General features: G+C 37.3%; 1 protein-coding gene across 2 annotated transcripts; it reads right to left on the bottom strand.

The window, feature by feature from the left end:
- Positions 1-8,829: 8,829 nt before the first annotated feature.
- LOC103695916 (pentatricopeptide repeat-containing protein At4g18975, chloroplastic) lies at positions 8,830-14,321 on the bottom strand. Of its 2 annotated transcripts, XM_008777363.6 has the most exons (6): positions 14,024-14,321; positions 13,737-13,780; positions 12,945-13,038; positions 11,890-12,033; positions 9,935-10,147; positions 8,830-9,629 (listed from the first exon to the last, which is right to left on the bottom strand). In XM_008777363.6, exons 1-6 carry the CDS (start codon positions 14,126-14,128, stop codon positions 9,435-9,437), a joined length of 795 nt encoding a protein of 264 aa, XP_008775585.3. In that variant the 5' UTR covers positions 14,129-14,321; the 3' UTR covers positions 8,830-9,434. The 2 variants fall into 2 exon arrangements, with proteins under 2 accessions (XP_008775585.3, XP_088556986.1); XM_088700860.2 differs by lacking the exon at positions 9,935-10,147.
- Positions 14,322-14,960: the final 639 nt, after the last annotated feature.

The raw sequence follows: 14,960 nt of genomic DNA, 5'->3' as shown, positions 1-14,960 counted from the left end.
TACTTTGTGCTATTTGCACATGATTTAATGTTAAACTATGAAGCAAGGTTAACTGCTAAATCGAAACTCTGCAAAAGCCTTAAAAGGATGAGGACCAAAAAAAATAGAATGAAAAGCTAACACTGGCTGCAAATTAGGGGAGATAGAGAAGAAGACGAAGCTCAATCATTGATGGACAAGAGGTTCCTTAGTTTTGTCGCTTTTATCTTCTAGGATCTAGGTATGTAAAGATAAGTGCATTTATACATAATATGAATAAAACCAAACGGATGAAGTAGAGAAGTGCTTATGGTGTCATGAGAAACTTATAAAATGATGATCAAAATCTGAATGTTGTATGGTTCAGAATGTTGTGAGAATGTTGAGATGATGTGTCCTAAAATTAGGAATCTAAGGCGATTAAAAAATTGGGTTAGGTGGGACAGCTGAAAACATGTTGAATGTAGCAGAAATAAGAATATTAATGGTTGTGTGGTAAAACTAGAAAGGATAAAATAAAAAATGAATATATTAGAGGTGTTGTAGGAGTTTCACAAATTAATGATAAAGTGATGGAAAATCAATTAAGATGGTATGGACATACATAACAAAGATCTGAGAAGACTCCACTAAGGATGGGTACTTTGGTTTGTATTGAAAGTGGTAAGAAAAAGAGAGGAAAACTTAAAGTAACATATATAGAGGTTGCGAGGAAGGGTATGGAGAAGCTTGGAATAATATCAGAGGTGGTCTTAAATAGGAGTACTTGGCAATGGAGGATTCACAAAGCCGACCTTGAATAGTTGGGAAAAGGCTCAATGATTATGATTATAGGATAGATGGGAGAGTTGCACATTGAGGACGAATTGATGGAGAACCTATTTAGATGGTATGAGTGTGGACAAAAGTCTCCAAGAAATTCATGTCAAACAATTTTGGAAGTATTATTCTGAAAGTTAAGATACATTCTTATTGGACATGAGTTCGTTACTTCATCTTTAAATTTCTATGAGTTAGTTACTTCATCTTTAAACTTCTATTCTTAGAATTAAATGGATGAAGTTTCACTCCAAGGAAGAATTCTCATGAGGAAGCTTGCAACGCAAATACATGAGAAAATCTGAGAAATTTTCTAGTAAGAGATACTGTTTTTTTCCACATAGCTTAGAAAGTAAGATATTGTCTTTAAACTTCTTTGGCATCACATAAGCGGACAACAAAGAAAGTATTCCTTCTTGATTTGTTATGTGCTTAGTTACTACTTACTGGTATACTCTCTACATGATTTAGGAGCCATCATCTGAAAATAGGTTAGTTAGATCCCCATTCCGCAGGCTACTGTTAGTATGCATGTTTTGGTAGGCGAAGATGTAGAAGGAAATAACTAATGTTGACACAAACACACACGCACACCCCCTGAAAACTTGTATCAACCTCATAAGCCTCTCTTACATAGCTGCCCTTTGTAATTATCTATGCACATAAAGCAATATAAAAGGGGACAGCAGTAACAAGATAAATTCAATTAAGGTGCATCTGAAACAAATTTGCATTCATTTGGGAGTAGTTTGAGGGCCTGTTTGGGTAAGTCCAGCCAGATCCAGTGAGAATGTGAGATCCAGCAGGATAGGCCAGAGAGTAAGGAGAGAGCATGAGAGGGGGAGAGAGAGTGCGGGGAGGCTGTGGGTCTCAATCCCTGCAGCCCCTGCCCACCCTCCCTCTCCCTTACCCTCTCTACTCTATTAGCGGCCCATGCCCCCCCCCCCCCATTTCCAAAAAAAAAAATAAAAATAAATCTCGCTCTTCCTCTCTCTCTCTATCCACCGGTTCCGGTGAAATGTTGGCATCTTTTTTCAACATAAATTTCTGTAATTATGAAAATAAAACCACAACTATTTGGTTCGTTGAATTTAGTGCCATTCCTATCAGTTGAGTTTACCACGCTATCAATGTAAAGCTTCTTCAAACGTTCTGCCATATCTCCATGATAACTATAAAATATTTTATATTTTGACCTTGTTTTCTTTATATCTTATGGATTTCCTTCAACATGACTTCCTACTTTATCGTATTGTAATTTGGCTTGGATCAGCATCAGGGTGCTTTAGCATCAACTCCCTTCGGTTGTAAGATTAAGAAACACTAGTAAAATCGACTTTTCTTAAAATAGAAATGCAGGATCAAACCATTGCTAGCAGCATAGCACTTAATTAGTTAGAGAAAGCTCTCTTAGGGACATCTGAGTGGACAGCTACTCTAGCATTGGAAGTCATACCAGTTCTACTATCTATTTTCTGCTACATACTATATATAATGGGAAAGGCTTTGAGGCAGGCCTTATGCACCAGCCCCCAAGCCTAAAGATGTGGTGATGGAAAAAATGAAAAGAAAAAGCAAGAGTAAAGCTGTGTTATGGGAAGGGGGATCTTCCCCCAAACTTTGGAATCTTCCCAGTAGTTTTAAGGGAGAGACTCTTATCTCATGCACCAAATGGGGACTTGTGATGGAAAAGAAAAGAAAGAAAGAAAGAGTGCCTCGTTTACATGTATATCACATGCTGCAATCTAGTAACCATAATTGTCAAGCCTTGTCCCTACTGCTTGGGGTCCATTTCATGAATTTTCATTGTCTAAGCATTTCCATTGGGGGCTTTCCCTGATGTTTGACTTCTACCACACTCAGGTTAGGTGGTGGAGCATCAATTAAAACAGGGATGTTCAACTTTCACTGCAATTGGGTTAGCTGGTGGTGCATCAAATAAAACAGGAAGACACTAGCATTCACAACTATGGATTTAGACAGGATTGCGAACCAAGATCCTGAAGCAACTTTCTTGAGAAAATTGAACAGTAACGGCTAATGTTAAAATATGGAGAAGAGCACCAAATTTGAGGATAACAACTTCTTTAATAGGGATTTAGGTGGTGAAACAGAAAGTGAAAATAGGTTATCTGCTACCGGCATCAGCTGATAAATGCAAAATATAAGAATGCATACAACTAAGAAAATAAGAAATGTGTTAAGAAAATAAGAAATGTGCTTTCTGTTTTTATTTTGTGCTTGAGTATCTCTCTAGACCGTATAAGATGGCTAGGAACCTGAGGGAGTCTCTTTATGCTTAGCTGTGCAGTACATTTTGTAGAAGTTAGTGCACGATTTAAAATTACAGGAGAACTGTATGAGAGGTTTTAGTGAAGACAGATTTGGTAGGACTCGAGAAAAACGGTTAAAATGGAAAAGGAGAATGACAACTACCTGATGGTTATGGAGTCAGGCATTTCTAATTAGTATGGATATTCCATTGGAGCCACACCTTAGTCAGAGGGTATGTTTTGGATCTATAAACTCTGCATCTCAACCAAAACTTTCTGTGGTTTTGTTTGGCTTGAACTCGTTGCAACTAGAAAGAATTTGCACTACTTGGTTACTCTAGTTGCTGGCTACTCCATCAAGGTGATTCCCATAACCATTTAAGCGTGGGGGCCTTCAAATTGACAATACTTGTATTTATTCCATGCATGCACTTGATGGAGAAGTTACAACTCCTTAGGTAAATGAGATCCTAATAGCTTAGCAAGCAAGGAAAAGAAAGACCCTAATTATATTGACAACCTATGCATACTATTCCTTAATGAGACCCTTTTTTTGCTGTTCATCAAAGTTTTGTTTGACTATGTTAAAGTTAAGTTCCACATGATTCGGAACATTTAGAAACTTCTGACTGCACTCAATTTGGTCTGATTCTGGATACGACATTTCCAAAGTCAGGGCCAATTCTAAGTACAAATACCATTATGAAAACAATTCAACTAATCATAAAAGGGTAAAATATTCTTTTACTATTGTGTAAAATTTACAACAATATAGATATATTAATTTGTTTTTCCATATGTCAATGCATAAGCAGCAAATGAAGTGAAAAGAAAGATTTTTTTGGGAAGGAACTGATCTTAGTGGAATTGTCGTGCTATAAAATGGTCACAGAAAGGAAGAAACTACAAGTGAACTTACTGTGGGATTGGATATCTAAATAACATGGAGGGAGGGAGAGAAAACTATTAATTTCCAGTGGAATTGAAGGTTTAAAGAATGCATTTCCAGTAGGTCTTGCTATCATCTGCTGTTGCGGCAAACTTAAAAAGATTTAAATTATTTTCCTTTGAGAGAGAACTTGTAGCAAAAGAAATACCGTAGTATCGTTAGAAGTGCGTTGTCATAGAGAGTCACATGTTACCAATGGAAAGGGTCTTAGGTATTTGAAGGCGACTTTAGTCCATCTCACAGAGATGCTGGCAGAGTTCTGTAGTTCCAGATGTCGATAGTGTTCTGGAGGTTATGGATATTGGTGATCATCATGACAAAAGTGTGAAGGTCATGAACTGTTATTGGTAGTCTGGGATAAAACCGCATCTCCTGAATCTCACAGATATGATTGTTAGAAGCTTGGTGATTAATATGTTCCTCATGCTCATAAGTGGATAATTCTTCCTATTATCTTATAAGCATAGTTTGAGTTTTCTTGCTTTTGAACGCATATCTTTTGTGTAGTTAATGGACTAAATTGTTGTCATGCCAAAAAAGGGCGGAGAAAAGACTTTATTGTCGGGACAGACTTGTTGGGGTTTTAACAATGGTTTGATGAGAAGTTAGGGTTTTCCAATGTGATTCTATTTTTTAATCAACAGATAATAGAGAGAATCCTAATTTCTTTGCAAGTGTTCTAAATATGTTTATGATGCAAATGGCCTTGATAGACAAAATGGAAAATAATTGTAACGAGAATCACAATGAGATTGCTTTGTTCAGGAGCAGGATTGCAGTTGACACAGATTAGAGGTGCAATATCCTGACATCCTGCATCATTTTCTTCTCTTTTAACCCAGTAACAAACTCATTTCAAAGTTTAAATCCTTTATGTTGATTCTTGACGAGGCAATTTGCTAAGTAAAATGTAAGATTTGCTTTGCATAGATACTGACTCCATTTTCCCTGAAAAAGGAAAAATAAAAGGAAGGAAAACATCTTCTGCATTGCAGTAAATGTAAATGCTTAAGGTAAAAGGAAGGAAAACATCTTCTGTGTTGCTGTAAATGTAAATGCTTTGGTAAGTTCTCTTGTGATTTTTTTTTCACTGTTAGATAGCTATAGTAAGTGAAGAGATACTGGTGGAATCAGGTTTCCGTTAAAAAAGACCCATCTTTAGGGAGGTAATCAGGTTTCTGATGCCCTCTATAACCTGGCTATCGATGTTGAAAATTCCATACACTGGACCGAGAGTAGCCTACTCATGGCAAAACTCAAGGACCTTGTATCTGCTGATCTCAGAGGATGCATATTCTCTAGGTTGATGTAAATACATTGATATTTACCCCAAAAGAGAGAAAAAAAAGCCTATCCTTTTGTTAATAGATTACCATATTTTTGTTTTATAAATCTTTTGAAATGGGCACCTATTTCAAATAGGTATTGTCATACACTTGTGCCTCTAAATTGAATCTAGTTACTGTAGACGTATCTCTCTTGTCAATTTGCAAAAGAATAGGAACAGAAAGATGGAGAGAGTCCTGCTGACTAGGCTTGCACTGGTGGATATCATGATATAGATTTCATCACTTCTAATTTCTAATTCTGTTAGCAATCCAATGATTGAAAATCCAAATAATCGGGTCGGTTTCTTCGAGTTGGTCCCATAGTTCCACCCATGGAAGGAACACTTCTTGCCGTAGTATATCTGTGATTTCTGTTCTTGAACCATCTTGTATATGAGTATCTTTAGGTTTCATCCTTCCTCAGTTGTTTATTAATATCTTCGTTGTGGTGGTATTCATCTTTATGAAAATCATTAATAATCATAGATATGATGCCTTTTGTATTCTCCTTGGAGGGCTTCTTTCTGCATTGGCTAATTGATAAATCGAAGCATGAGTTTCTTTTGTTTCCTAAGCCCCCCTCCCCCTCGATTTACAAGATTAATTTTCCATTTGCATGATAAAAGCATGTTTAGGACGTCTACAGACATTTCAAAATTCGTTCGCTATTTGTGTTTACAAGGTTTTTTTATGTGCTGTCTTACCAATGAAATCCTGGTTTATTGTTCTTGTCGCCAACAATGATCTCATTGTCCGAGACAAGATTTGTAATGGAGGTTGAATTTTGCATATTTGCTTCAAAGTTTTTAACGACCCTTTCCGATCCTCGTTTGCGTGTCACGGCAGCAGGCCTTTTAAAATGAGAGTTGTTTCCGGTCAAGCCAGGTGTGTTGGTGTGGTAGAAGAGAATATCCCTACTCCAGAAACAAGAACATAGTCATGATGGCGTCGATAATTGCAGTGATTTAGTAATTGCAAATCCATGACCATAAACAAAAAGTGATATTGTAACCAAAGGAATTATTATTACAATTTATTGGCATTTGTAAATCTAGAAAAAAAGCTTATCAATCAATAAGAGCTACGAAAACGGGATGATTACAATTTATGGGCATTTGCAAATTCAACAAAAAGCTAATCAAGCAATTACAACAAGGTAGCCGTAGTATTGGTGAGTGCACCGGGCAGCAGCCTCGATGAACCTTAGCGGCACGCTGCACAAAAGTATCACTTGATAACGTGGAGAAGTTTGTGCAGAAGCCCTAAACGAAAGCAGCAGCAGCAGCAGCAGCAGCAAGTGAAGCAATCAAAAGGAGCTCCTCGTCATCCCATGCCACTAACACGGACTTGATGAGAAGCATCAGTAGAATAGGTGGAGATGGCGGCGATGTTGGTTTGGTCACCGTGTTGGTCGGAATCGGTTGATGCGCCAATTTTCTTCATTAATGAGTTGTCCGAAGGTGTCTAGAAACCTGGAATCACCAACATCACCAACATGCATGTTGCTCTATTGCCACCCTCTCTAGTCTGGCTATTGGATTTGCTTTTGTTGAGGCTATCGATGCCGGCATGGTTGCATTGATCCAAATTGAGCTCCTATAGGAGTTGTTGCTGCCTGGCCCTCTCGAGATGCCGAACTAAAAAGGTCGTTGGAGCGGTTGGCCTACCTACTGTCTCGATCAGAAAAGTCAGTTGAAAGTTGCTGCACGTTTTTGAGGTGAAAGGAGTGGAAGAGGCTATGCCCAGATGGTGGCTTCAACATCGGATCCGATATGAGACAACACAGACACAAAAAGTCTACTTGTCGGTGAGTGTCCGGTGAAAAATCCTTCAATGCCTAAGTCAGATTCAAATTCTTAAAAAAAACAACGGAGATATTGTGAAAGTGGCAGAATGGCAACGTGCGGGTGTCGAGATATAGCTTAAAGAATTTACCTGGAGGGTCCCTTATATAGATTGAGCTGCTCCAGGACATGAGAGAATAAGAAAGAAGTGAGTGAGAATCACGGCAAGGAGTTTGACGTTTCTTTCGTAGCCAATTTTCATGTTCGAAAACATGAAAAAGGCCCCATGTCTTTACTTTATTCCAAAACACTTCAAACGAAGTTTAGCATGATTGTTTGCTTGCCCAAGTTATTTTTCTCCACACTAACCTTCTTTTACTTTTAAAACTAGAACTTTTTGCAGAATAACTTTTCTTTTTTCCCTTGTTTGATGGTAAAGATAGTGAGCAGATCATTCTTTCTTTCTTTCGTCGTCTTCTTCTTCACTGCTTTTTTTTTTTTGTGTGTCGGGATTGCAGTGAACAAGTTACTCTTGGAAGAATACATCAACCTCATTGGCGTAAGCCAAATCTGTCATCCAAGAAAGAAAACTGGGATTTGCCTCCTGATAACACCCATTCCACACTCCGTCTTTGCTCGAATTGGCATACACATCATCTGGGGATGATGAACTTTATGCTGTCAAAACAAGCCCATGAACCCTTAGGCTAAGCCAACCAATCCTTAAATTTTCTGCATACATGCTTGTATTATCTTCTTTTCAATTTTCCTTTTCTTCAATTACCATGCTTAGAATGCAGTTGGTGTTGCTTTCATTTCTTTAAAAATTCTTCATGCGAAAGGAGAAGTCATATACTAGATTTTCTAGCTTCTTGTAGAACCATTTTTTTTGAACTTTTTTTTTCTTGTACAGGCACTCTGTTTTTTTTCTAGAAAGAACACCTTTTGCTTTAAAAGTTGCAAAAGCATTTTTCAGACTCGTCCTTCAATTATATCGACGACATCCGCTGGTTTTCTCGTGCCAAATTACTGGGTCATTACACTGCCATTTTTAACGTAAACGAGAAGATTATATTGCTCAATAGAAGATAAATCCCAAAGTATCAAGCCAAAGTTCTCCAAGCTATCCAGGTACGCCACTGGTCCACACTGCGCCTTAGATGATGCATTGAAGAAACACCAAAGCATCTATCGTCCATTATTAATGTAAGATTTTATCAGCCTGCTGTTAGACATGTCATCCATGCATAGCAAAAGGTCTTTTGTCCTCTCTATAATTTTGATCCCTTCACCATAAACTCCCTAAGAACGGAAAGGGGAAAAAGGGACCAGCATGGCGGTTTGCACATAGGCAGGGTATTCCACCGTTTTCTGAAACCAGAGCAATCAACTGAACAAAAGACATGCCGTGGTACGAGGTTATAACCCCTGGCAGAACTTTTCCAACTCCACATTCAATTCTCAGCTCCAGACAGAAGCTCCATGCAGAGAGTAGAATAAACAAATAAACAATTGGGCGGATGGATTGAAACAGTAAAATGATCCAAGCTTGCTAAGCTGAATAGAAAACACATTCAGTCCCTAATCAAGACGAACGGACAAAAGGATATGAATCATGATTTGCCGTACCACCCAGTACAGAGCATACATATCGAAACATACCGAAATAAACATAGAGAAAAATAGTTAGAAATCTATTTTGGTACAGAAATATATCAATAAGGTAACAACATAATATTCAATACCGAGATTATAAACTTGGTCTACAATAGTTTACTGTGCTAATACATTTCCTCACAAGACAAGCTCAGTTACCAGACACAGAAGGAAACCTAAAAAGAACACCAGCACCTCACAGATTTGATTTTAAACTAAGAGGTTGGAGAAAGGTTAGCATGTCAGCCACTGTACCACCCATGCATGGGACCAATAAATACTATCAAGAGGTCAATCTTGAGAAACTTGAGAACTTTCCAACCGTGGTCGGACTTTGAGTAAGCCAATACGATAGCTTCTTTTGGGGGTGTTGTAAGGCTTTCAACAGAAGATGCGAGCACGGGATATGTCATCACTTCTATTATTCCCTCATATTTTATCGCACAAATAGGAGGCTTATGATAGCTGTCGTGTAATTGATCCATGATCCCTGTATACTAGCAAAAGCTCAATCTAGCACTTTAATATGCCAGTCTGCAAGCAACGGATGTTTGAAGAGCATGCCCCAGCGTCTGAAACTAGGCTAGGACCAAGCATAACAATCAGGCTATTCTCTGACCTGACTTGCAATTTCTTGCGGAAGTGATTAATCAACCAAATAATCAGCTGTCCTTACTCTAGCACGCTCCCCGTTAAAATGAATGTACTTCCATTTCTTCTGATACTTCTCTAAAACCAGCTTCTGTTTGTCTGGTTGGCCTAGCTCATGAAATGCTCTTCCAATTCTCCAGACAGTATCTTCATCAGGTTTCACTCCCAGCTCCTCCATATCTGCAAATACCTGATTTTTTCCCAAATGAAGAAAATATTAGAATCCACAAGTTAGCTCCTAGGTTCAACTTAAAAGACAAAATTCTCGGCAAAATTCTGTGGACATTGTCAAAATGAAAATTAATGATAAACTGTAGCTGAGGTTGCTTGATTAAAAGAACATAGAATGCTTGCAAGATCCCAACATGAAAACCCTGTATCCGACATTTTTTACCTACTAAATATTTGCCAAAAATTGCATAAAAATAGTTTCTTGTCCTATATAGAGTGGCCAGAGGAAGAGGATAAATTGACTGGTGAAAACTAATTGTTTACCTCCAAAATCTTATCTGGAAGGTGGTGATGGTTGTACAAGGAGATCATCCTAGAAAACAACCTTTTAGAGACTGACCGTGTGTGAGTTTGAATGATCATATTCCAAACAGTCTCAGCCTCATCAATCCTTCCATCCATATCATATGCCAGTAGCAATGTGTCATATGTTCCCATTGTGAGTACTTGACCTTTGCTTAACAACCACTTGGTAACCTGGAAAGGTTTAGGAACAGCACTTGAGAAAAACCCTGCCAAAATATTAGGAACTTCAAATATGCTATTTCATCCTTGGGCCACATACATCGTTTGATTATGCTATTTTTGCCATATAAAAGCTCCATGGTACTATCAAACTTAAAGCGAAGAACAAGATACCCAAAATCACAATGATTCCACTAGTCAACGGAAGCTGTAATCGAGGATTGCTGTACTAATGCATACCACCCCGTACCGATCATACCGTACTGCGCCGATACAAAACTGGTACTCAAAACGAGGGGCACATGGAGTGTTGATGCAACAAACCAACCCATATCGACATTGTACAAGCATGGTACTGACATGGATAGCACAACCAGTATAGCGAACCTTGGTTATAATAGAACCAATGTCAACAAGAAAGTCTGATTTCATATTTCTTAGTTGATATGCTACCATTGGCAAGATGAACCATGAAGTGAGTCAAGTTCTCTGAAAAAAACTGATTTTCCCACTACAAGCCAATTTATTTTTTTAAAAAAGTTCCCCATTTGTGTTGTATGGATCATGGCTTTAAAGGGACATATTGATACAAAATATGCACATGATAGTGCAAGAGACATGTAATACATCATGAAAATTAGGGTATGAAATGAGGATATTAGATTAAGCGTAGGAATTGCATTAACTGAGGATCAAGACGTAAAGTGACGGTACAAGCACGTGCAATGAAAAACCAAAGAGGGGCTTGAAATTGTTATGAAGACTATGGACAGACAAGAAGATTAAGGTAAATCAGAATGAATATTACAAGAAAGAAGTTGAAGAGAAGTTAGCATTATTAGGAACAAAGGCAAAGAAGAATTCAGTAAGTCAAAACTAACTAGCTGGGGCAATGCTTGTTATTTCTGGTTATCCATACACTGATTCTGATCTAATCTAGCTAAATCATTGGAGCAATTTTTTATGTACCATACTTCTGCATATATTACTCTGATATGACACTAATTTGGAAAAAGAAATGCAATATTCTTGAAAGGAAAGCTATTTCTTAAATTTCATAGAAATAAGTTTCTCAGAACAGCTCTCAAAATCTTGATCAGTGTTTTGGATAGGCAATCTAGAAGGTTTAGGCTCAAGGACCAAAATATTATCTGCACCATACCTTTTAAGAATTGGTCCTACTAAGTTCAGTTACTGATACAAACATCTCAATAGAGCATGGATGGAGGGTGACTAACTGGTAATCTTGAAGCTATATGTAATAATAAGCACGACTCATATCTAATGATTACTTAGATAATTGTCTTCATCAAAGGTCAAATAACAGCTGCAAAAAGCATGAGAACCTGACTTGCAACATTGGCAGGGGAAGAATCCACTTTTGCGGACTTCATTGAATAATGTATAAGTAGACATCCATTAGGAGGATATTTTTGTGCAAGATAAATTGCAAAAGCATGATGGTTAGTTTAATATATATTAGAATCTATAGATATCATTTCTGCCCAAAATGCCCAAGCTGAAAGGCAAGTGGACAGTTTTTTCCTTTTCCATTACCCTTGTGCAGATTTGACCAGACAAAACTGTCAATTTGACAGGTCACTGACCAGTTATGTCGATGTTTAGATTGACACCAAATTCAACTTGAAAATAATCCAAATCAAACCTTTCTATGACACAACTCATATAGTGTTAGATAAACCATACAAAATGCTCAATATTCAATAAATATAAACTTATCTGCATTCCCATACTTGAATGATTCGTAACCATTGTCTTCGTTTTCGCAAAATTTCTAAAGCTTTTGCCGCTGCAATAACAGGGAATTCTGTCTCCCAGGCAGTCCACTTATCCAGTTCTCCATAGATGATTTCTTTTTCATTAGGAAGTTTTGAAACCTGCCAAAATATGATTTAGCAAATTAGGTTTAAAATGGTGTGCAATATGTGGAACTTTGTTGATCATGACATGTTCACATTTTAATTGTTAGTTTTATTGGCGAAGGGAGGACAAGTAATATGACAAGTACAGCAAAGAAAAATGAACAAGTAGTTTCTCTCTATAAGCTTTCCAATGTTATTACATATGTAAATGAAAACAAAAGAAGAATGAAAAAAAAGTTTGGATATAAGGTCACGTTTTTTTTTTCTTGCTTTCAATCTAGTATTGTCTAGTGCATGCATCAATATCAACAATGTCTAAAACACATGCTCAAGAAGAAATGGAATGTGAAACCCTCCTTAGATGAGAGAGAAGTGCATTTATTGAGTTCAATTATTGATAAGATACCATCAAATGGTCTAGATTATGAAAGGATAGTTGGAAGGCACCTGTATACTGGGATATTTTATCATAACAGTTAACATTTCCAGTACTCAAATGATAGGACAACCATTAGTAGACAATCAATATTGCCGTACATTCTGAACCATAGTTCAAAGATGGGGCACCAATTAGAATTGTATATCAACCTGATGACAGCTCTTAAATTGTATCATTTCGAGTTCAGGCAACACTACGATATTGTCCAAGAGACAGACAAGTTAGAACGAATGAAAACAATATATAACCCACCTAAACAAATTTAACAAGCTTGTGTTGTTAACTGAAGCACAAAAACAAATGCTTGTGAGTATAATCTTAATACCAAGCAACTTAAGCCACAAAAAAGAGGCTCAAAAAATTACAAATGAAAAATATCTTTTTCATAAAATATCAGAGAGAAAGAGAGAGAGTTGCTTCTAAATTCGTAGTCGTAGTTGAGTGAAAAAAGCATACACAGATTGCACCACAAGAAATAATATCTTACAATGCGAACAAGATTGAGAGCTTTTTGCCCAGACCCAGTTGAGTCTCTCTTCATCCATAAATGGTGCTCTTTTTTCCCACTCTTCTTCAACTTTCTGCAATCCATATAAAGGTAAACGAATTTATTATCAAAATGGAAACAAAATATGAATTAATGGAAAACAAGCGGCAGACTCCAAACTGTCATGTTTTTAACAAAATATGGGAAAATCATCCAAAAACTTCATAGGTGTGATTAGCGGTCACATCCTTTATCTAGATTTAAATGAAGAGTAAAAAAATTATGTCAGAGATAGAAAGTTGGAAATATTTTGTTTAAGGTATTCAATTATCAATCCAATACTTTTGCAGCCCCAGAAACCACCTTCCAAATTACAATTAACTCTTATGAAAGGTTAAGAAGAAGGAATTGTGACAAAGAATGAAACTCTTCATGAATAAGAAGAATAAACAGAAAAACTTGACTTGATCAGGTCCACCAAGCTAAACCAGAAACGAAAAACTATGTTGAAACTTGTTATAATCACGAAATTTGTATGAATCTCAGCTAACTCTTTTCTATCCTTCTTGCTGATCATCTAAGGCCACATAAATTTCTTTCCAAGCTCAAAATTCACACAGATAAGTTTGCAGAATTTAGATGAAAATAAATTCTTTTGTACAAAATTTCGTCATGAAACGGTAAGTCAAAACTCAGTTTTAGTTTAACCTCTGTAAAGAATCAGATGATATAATGTCAAAAAAGGAAGATCATTGTATTGAAGCATAACTGGGAGGCAGAAGAATTCCTTACATTGATCGGTCAGTTGAACAATGAATGTATGGCCTGCACCTGATCTGCATTCACCGAAGAAAGTTAAATACGAAGAAACTCTCACAGTTCATGACCATAAAAAGCACGATTTTTTAACAAATTACAATAACAGATTCATAGGAATAAGAAATAAGATAGCCCTTTTCCCAAATTAGTGAATCCAACAAGATTAAAACAAAACATGGAAAGGTTCTTCAATATGACCTCAAATTCCTCGACAAAGAAAGAAGTGGAAAATAGATAAGGAAAAAAAGTCAAATTTTTACCGATGGCGGTGGGAAACAATCCGCGTTCCACAAAGGGACGCCCCCGAAGCTCGATGAATGGAAGAAACCGATTCGAAACCCTAGACGTAAACCTAATTCCGCCATTCCTCTCGATCAGGGAACGGGAACTGGGTACAAAAGCCCCCTTTTTGATGCACGACTGCACGAGCTTCAAAAACCCTAAACCCTATCCCAGTGGCTCTTCTTTAGGATTAGGTTTGGGAACTGACGTCCGGCGTACGACGGGCCTCGCCCGCCTCGATCCAAGATGAACGAACGAGGAGGACTGGGCTGGGTCGGGCCGGAGGAAAGGAGATCCGGGTTGTTTATCGGGTTGGATCTCCAGATCGGATACGGATCCTGCCCATGGACCATTAACATCCGTGAGTAGCGAAGAAGGGAAACAAATATCCTCTGGCCCATAGAGCATTAAAATCCGTGAGTTGTGGACAAGGGAATAAAAATCCTCTGGTGGTGCACGGAAGAATATGAGACATCTTTCTTATTTTACTGTATTTCCTCTAATGCCTATCTTAAAAGAAAATTTTAAAAATTAAATAAAGATGGAACTCTGACAAAGTCCATCAATCTTGTGACTTAAATAAAATAAAAAAAATTATATGTGTCAAGAGAGATTGCCTGCCCGCATCCTTTCGTCTTCCTTGTTAAGCCTCTTTGCATCCATCCTCTTTTTCGTCAAGCCATCTCTTTCGCTTATGAAGCTTTCTTTCTCCTCCTCGCATTCCTTTCTTCTTCTCCAAATCCCTCTCTTTTTTCTATGACTAAAAAAATTTATAGTATGTATCAAAAAACCAATGTGTATATCATCTGGCCATGTACTACGTACTGGTTAACATCATATTCTGAAAACTATGTATTAATTTACTTAAAGATATATATTGGAAAGCTGAATAATTATTTTGCTAAGTTAGTATAT

Source organism: Phoenix dactylifera, chromosome 1 (genome assembly GCF_051530095.1).
Source record: "Phoenix dactylifera cultivar Ajwa chromosome 1, Ajwa_hap1_PhDact_Kaust_v1.1, whole genome shotgun sequence".
Taxonomy (NCBI): Eukaryota; Viridiplantae; Streptophyta; class Magnoliopsida; order Arecales; family Arecaceae; genus Phoenix; species Phoenix dactylifera.
Note: the sequence above shows the minus strand (reverse complement) of the source record. Positions and strands in the feature narration are given on the sequence as shown.